Raw genomic sequence first — 6,383 nt, forward strand, 5'->3', positions numbered from 1 at the left:
TAGGCGGGGCTTCGTCTGTGTCAGGCCGTGCTCTGTGAGTGGGACTCCGCTCGGTGGGCGGAACTATGGCCTGTGGGAGGAATTTTGACTGGCTCCTTTCCCCCCGGAACTTCCTGGATCGTGTGCGTGCAGATGGCGTCGCTTGGAGTTTGACGTGCTGCACGAGGTTATCGAAGGTATGGTAAGATGTTGATAAATTTTCTGGCAAACTGTCGTGAAGTTTCAGGGGGTTGGGACAGGACCGGTGGGTCTTGTACCGCTGAGGCCCGGCGGCTGGGTTCCATCGCGCGCGGCCTCAAGGCAGTCCTACTGGGCAGCGGCGTGCCTGCTGGCCGAGGCCTGAAACCAAGGTGCCTTTGGGCCTTGAGCCCTTGTCCGGGTACCAGTTTTTCGTTGTCTCTTGTCAACAACAATTTTCACGTTGTTGTCAACAAAATTTCAGTATTGCCTCAGCCACCACGGTATTCCCTTCTCCACGAACCTTTCTCAAGTCTACGACTCTAGTAGACCTCTCCCTCTTGTGTCCATTTGTATGCTTCATGTAGCGACACATATCATGTGTCCGTGTTTGTATCACATACATGGTTTTGTATTGTCACATTTATAGCACAGCTGGCACATAGTACGTTATTAATAAATTCTAGATGAGTGATTGGATTTTTGGTTACTATTGGAAGAAGGATTTTAGATTATTTAATTGGGGGGATATGATGTGTATTTTCTACTTCCTCTTTAGTAATCATGAATTTCCTATTGTGTTCATGTCTGGCTTTTTTTTATAAGTAGGAGGAGTACCGTTGGTGCTTAAAAGCATTGCTGTCCCTAAGTAGTTTACTGAGGCTAGACATTGAAGGAGAATATAAATTTAAGTCCAGAGATAAAAGTTGAGGAAAGGAAAGAAAGAATGTGCAAAGTGTCTTCAAACAGCAATTTGTAGGCTAGGATGGGTATGTATAGAGAGGTAGCAAGAGATGTGTTTGACGTATTTATGCTAGATTTGGGGTTCTGGCAATATACCAGGACAAAGCTCACTGTCCCTAAGGCATGGGAAAAGTCACTGAAAACTTTTAATATTGGAGAGGTTCATCGCACAGCACTATGCATAGACTTGAATGCAGATGGCTTAAGCCAGGGGTTGGCACTCTTTCTGCAAAAGGCCAGATAATAAATACTTTAGGCTTTGTGGACTATTGTTGTAGCAGGAAGGTAGCCACAGACAATACATGATCAGGCTGACATAGCTGTGTTCTACTAAAACTTTACTTAACAGAGACAGGTGCCTGATCTCATTTGATCCATTGGTATAGTTTGCCAATCTATGGTCCAACCAAATGGACCTAGGGACCGTGCTGGTAATACAGTCCTGAACTAGGCAGGACTATACTATGTTTCTGTATTGGCTTTATTTGTATATGAGAGACCAAATCACATGGTGTTAGCTCTGGATCTAATCTTCCTGGCTTTGAATCCTGACATTTCTTGATTACTAACAGTGTGACATTGGGCAAATTAGCCTTTTTGCATCAGTTTTATCTATAAAATGGGGATAATAGTACCTCCCACAGTGTTGTGCAGAGTAAATTGGCTAAAGCAATAAAATGTTCACATAGTGCTTATACACATTTTAAAACCTCAATAAATCTTAACTATTAATATTTTTAAAATTTTCCTCATATGCATTGTTAAAGCAGATTTGAAAGACATTTCTAAGGTAAAATTTACAGGCTACGTGCATGTTTAACTATAGAGCAAAGAAAATATGTAAAATTTCACAACAAGAGCCATTCACATAGAGGTGATACGGAAGTTGTGAAAGTAAGGTAGGAAGTGCAGAATTAAGGACTGATTTTGAAGAAGTGTACATAGGAGAGAAAGGCAAGTAAAAAGGAGTGAAAAAGGAAGAAGGGGAGAGGAGTCCATCCTAAAGTATGATAGGAACCAGAGTGGTATAGTAGTATATAAACCAACAGAAGGATGGATGGTGGTGGTTAACGTTGTCATATGCTGCAGAGAGCTGAGAAAACAATTGTGTTGATAGTATTAATGAATTCAACCCGCAGAAATTAACATGGTACTTCCTATGGGCCAAGTAGTGGAGATACAGAAAAGAATTAGGCACATACTCTTCATTAAACAGCAGAAAACTTAGTAGTGACGAAAGACATTGAAATAATTTAATACGTGCAGCAACTTTAAAAAATCCGGAGTAAGATGGAATTTCTTACACTAAATTGGTACCTTTATTTTAAAAACTTATATTGAGCTTAATTGAGTTCCGTTTCTTTTTTCCCTAGACAATGGCCAAGAGCAAACTAAGAGGACAGAGGTCCAGAAATGTATTTCATATAGCCAGCCAAAAAAACTTTAAGACTAAAAACAAAGCAAAACCAGTTACCACTAATCTTAAGAAGGTGAGTATTATTTAAGTACTCTGACAGTATTGTTTGCAAGCCAAGCATAGTTGTAAAGCCACTGAAAAACTGAAAGCTATTATTTAAAACAGGTTCTTAGCCTTCCTCACAAAGGCAAGATAATTTTAAACATTTATTTTTTTTAAATGAAAAATAACCCCCCCTTTCTTGATGTATATGTATGAAAAGAAAAAAGCACTTTTTTTTTTTTTCTTTTTAAAGACAGAGAAAACACGTGAGTGGGGGAAGAGGGCCAGAGGGAGAGAGAGAGAACCCTAAGCAGGCTGCACACTCAGCTCAGAGTCTGACACAGGGCTCGATCCCACAGCCCTGGGATCATGACCTGAGGTAAAATCAAGAGTCAGACACTCAACCAACAGAGGCACCCCAAGAAAAAAGCACTTTAACTGCAAATGCATGAGGCTCCAAAGAACAGTTTTAAAAGCTTTATCAGAGCATAGAAATTATCCAAAACCATGATGTGGGAAACAGTTCTTATCTCTGACCCCAAATATATTCAAGAACCTCCTGACAGAATCGAGGCATGAAATGCTTATTGGCACCCATTCTTTTTCTTCTCAGTAATTCTTATCTCCCTGATATCTAGAACTCAAACAAAAACCTATAAAATGAAGATAAGATACTTTCTTAAAGTGCAAAATTGGGAAAGAAAGGAGTTTATTGTTTTTGTTTTTTTGTGTTTTTTTCCTCAAAATATTTGGGAAATGGGAAATTTCTTCTTCAAGATTAAGTAGATTCTTTCAGGAAATTTCTTCAAGAAAATGTTTTCAAGTTTAAGTAGTAGGTGGAGTCAGGTCTCCAGGACTTTGTAATTGGCAAAATAGTCAAAGATATGTAACATTTTATCTTTCAGTTTTCATGAACTAGCAAAGTTAAGCATTTTGATGGAGCATTTTTATGACTTACTTAGTAAATGCTATAAAGGAAATAAAGCTAGGTGATATGATGGGGTAGGGAGTGACAGTTTTACACAGGATTGCTTTCAAAGTTGACATTCAAGCCAAGATCCAGATGGTGGGGAGCAAGTAATGCCGCAGGATTTTTTTACCTCAGGACCCTGGGTTCGTCGTCTCACCTCTTCAAAGAATGAAGAGGTGTACATAAAAAATGAGCAGCAGGCAAAGGTTTATTATTAGACTATAAGATTGGAGTGTAAGAGTAGTAAGTAGGAAAGCTGTCTTTACAGAGAGGGGGCATTCAAAGTGAATGCCTAAGTAGACTGTAGGCAAGGGTCCTTGTTATATAAGGTTCTTGTCACCCCCCAGCCCTTCCCCCTTGTTCCTTCTCAGGTTTTATACCCTTACTGGCTTGCAGGTCTTGGTGCTGGATTGTCCATTCCTGATTGGCTCATTTCCATTGTACCAGGGGGTGGCCTATGGTCATACTTAGGTCTTTTGTCAAATTCCTGAAGGAAGCCTGAAGGGGAGTAGGTGGGGTCTGTTACTTTAAGAGGAACCTTATGCCTGAAGGGTTTGCTGGGGTCAGACACTCCCAACATTGTTCCAAAATAAGTGTTTTTCCCTACCAGGGACCTCAGGTCCTAATCTTTACCTCTCTGCCTACTGAACCCTATCTTTTCCTTATCATAGTAATATAAAGCTCTGGAAAGTGTTGGGAGTGGCACACTTTAGGCAGAGAGAATAACAAATGCGAAGGCCCCATGCTGGGGAAAAACTTGGTGTATTTGACTGACAGGAGATCATATTGTTTGCATAGAAGTGCTAGCCGCTTTATGTATGCTAATGGAAAGATATATAAGGGAGGGAAATCTGGGTAGGCCGCCTGGTTGGGGAAGGTATCAGATAGTTTTCTCAGAAAAGTGGCCTAATTTACTAACTGGAGGTCTTAAGATTGCCAGGCACTATATACATGGTAAATTGAAGTTTGTGATCATGAATTTAAAGTGAAGCCAGCCAGTTAGATTTTCTGCAGATTCAGTTTTAGGCTCAGAAAAAGCTGTCAGTTGAGTTTAACTAGTTTGTCAAGCAGGTTTGATTAAGGAAGAGAAGGAAAGTTAAGAGAGTAAAGGAGTGATTGATTAAATAATGGTCACGGAATCTGGGCTGGCTAAAGGAAAAAGTGATGATACGGAAAGTGAAAAATAGTGAAATTGGTGGGAGATTTCAGGAAGATTGAAGAATTGTTAATAAGCCAAGTGAACTTGAAGAACAGGAGGTGTTACAAATTGCAGCCAAAGGTAATCCATGGAAGTGGATGGCTGAGGTAGGTAGTGGGAAAGAATCTGGGAGTTGAGGACCTGAACAGACTAAGAAACTAGAGGGTTAGGTTTTTGTTGAAGCCCCTCACCGGGCATGAGAGAGGTCAGTGAGCTAAGTTTTGAGATCTTTCGTGAGGGAGCAAGTAAATGTGTTGGCAGGTGACAGTAATGAGGAAAGAGGTATTAGAATATTCTGATGCATTAGGGGCAGAGTTTTTAAGGAGAAATGGTTTCAGAGCAGCAGTGAAAAACAAGATTTAAAGAGAGGAGGGTTGTAAGGGAAATTGTCCTCAGGAGACTGGAAGGGACTTCTGTTAAGGCAAGGAGGTCAAGGAAGGATTCTGAGATGGACTGTTAGAAGGAGTCTAAAGTGGAGCACCTGGTTGGCTCAACCAGTAAAGCATGTGACTCTGGCCGTCAGGGTCGTGAGTTTAAGCCCCACACTAGGCATGGAGCTTACTTTAAAAAAAAATTAATTAAAAAAAAAAAAGAGTAAAGCATTTGATCCAGGTTCCTCGTTTTACAATGAGAGATGACTGTAGCCTAGGATTGTGGTCATGTATTTTAATGTGCCTATACCATGTCTAAATATAATGTATGTCCACATAATTCTTATTTTTAAAAACACAGAACCTTTTGTCTAAAACTTCCCAATAAGACCATAGGAATTTTTGTGTAAATTATTCCCACAAATGGGTAGGGTTGATGAATTTTTACATTTTTAGGTTTAACAAGATTAAATTAAAGTTGGATATATTTTATTATTTATGGTTACAAGATTGTAGATTAATAACCTTTTTTTCTTTTTTAAAAGATAAACATTGTGAATGATGAAAAAGTTAACAGAGTGAATAAAGCTTTTGTAGATATACAAAAGGAACTTGCACATTTCTCCAAAGGACTTTCCCTTGAACCTCTGCAGAAACAGCTGGTGAGTGTGAATCATTTCCTTTTGTTACGGCTAATAAGCTAAACTCTAACTTTTTAAAGCCTGTGGTTTGAATATAATTTTTAGTATTTGGCTCTCTACTATCCTTGGCTGTGTAGTATATATAGCATATTGAGTCATTCAGACTCTAAAACATTGAGTCCGAATACGAGAATTTACTGTTCTGTTTCCAAAGGTATGACTAGAAGATATTAAATTAGGTAATATATTATATACAAGTCATTTTTGTTGACTGTTGTTATCTACATTTTTAAATACAATATTTTTCTCCCTTCAGATTCCTCAGCAGTGTCATGAAAACGAATCAGTTAATGTTGATGAAGCGACAAGATTGATGGCTCAATTGTAATACACTGGTGATACATCAAATACCCCAAGAAGACCAATAAATTAAATGTTTTATACAGTTTTATTTTTAAAAATCTTGTTAATGTACAAGCATTGGCACATTTTAAAAACAAACTACATAAACAGATCTTTCCTATAATCTAGGAAAGTGGAATGTCAGAAGTCAACAAAATGTGATAAACTTAAAGTGCTAAAACAGAAGGCACTTCACAAAATCTGTTCACTGAAACAGTTAATATATCCTAGTTTACATCCTTCACTTTATAAGTGGCAGTGAATGTGTTTTTGGATTGGAGGACACACAGAAATATGGACAGTTTTCGTGGCAGTAAAAAAATATAAGACAAGGGATGAGCCGCTGGCCAACTTTGTTTGTTTTTGATGACCTTAGTCTACTTTAAACTTCCTCTCATAAGAGGGAAAAAAACAGAAGGAT

General features: G+C 38.7%; 1 protein-coding gene across 1 annotated transcript; it reads left to right on the top strand.

The window, feature by feature from the left end:
- Positions 1–84: 84 nt before the first annotated feature.
- RBIS (ribosomal biogenesis factor) lies at positions 85–6,005 on the top strand. The gene is made up of 4 exons (XM_030304086.1): positions 85–176; positions 2,295–2,411; positions 5,465–5,581; positions 5,877–6,005. Exons 2-4 carry the CDS (start codon positions 2,298–2,300, stop codon positions 5,946–5,948), a joined length of 303 nt encoding a protein of 100 aa, XP_030159946.1. The 5' UTR covers positions 85–176; positions 2,295–2,297; the 3' UTR covers positions 5,949–6,005.
- Positions 6,006–6,383: the final 378 nt, after the last annotated feature.

This window comes from Lynx canadensis, chromosome F2 (genome assembly GCF_007474595.2).
Source record: "Lynx canadensis isolate LIC74 chromosome F2, mLynCan4.pri.v2, whole genome shotgun sequence".
NCBI lineage: Eukaryota > Metazoa > Chordata > Mammalia > Carnivora > Felidae > Lynx > Lynx canadensis.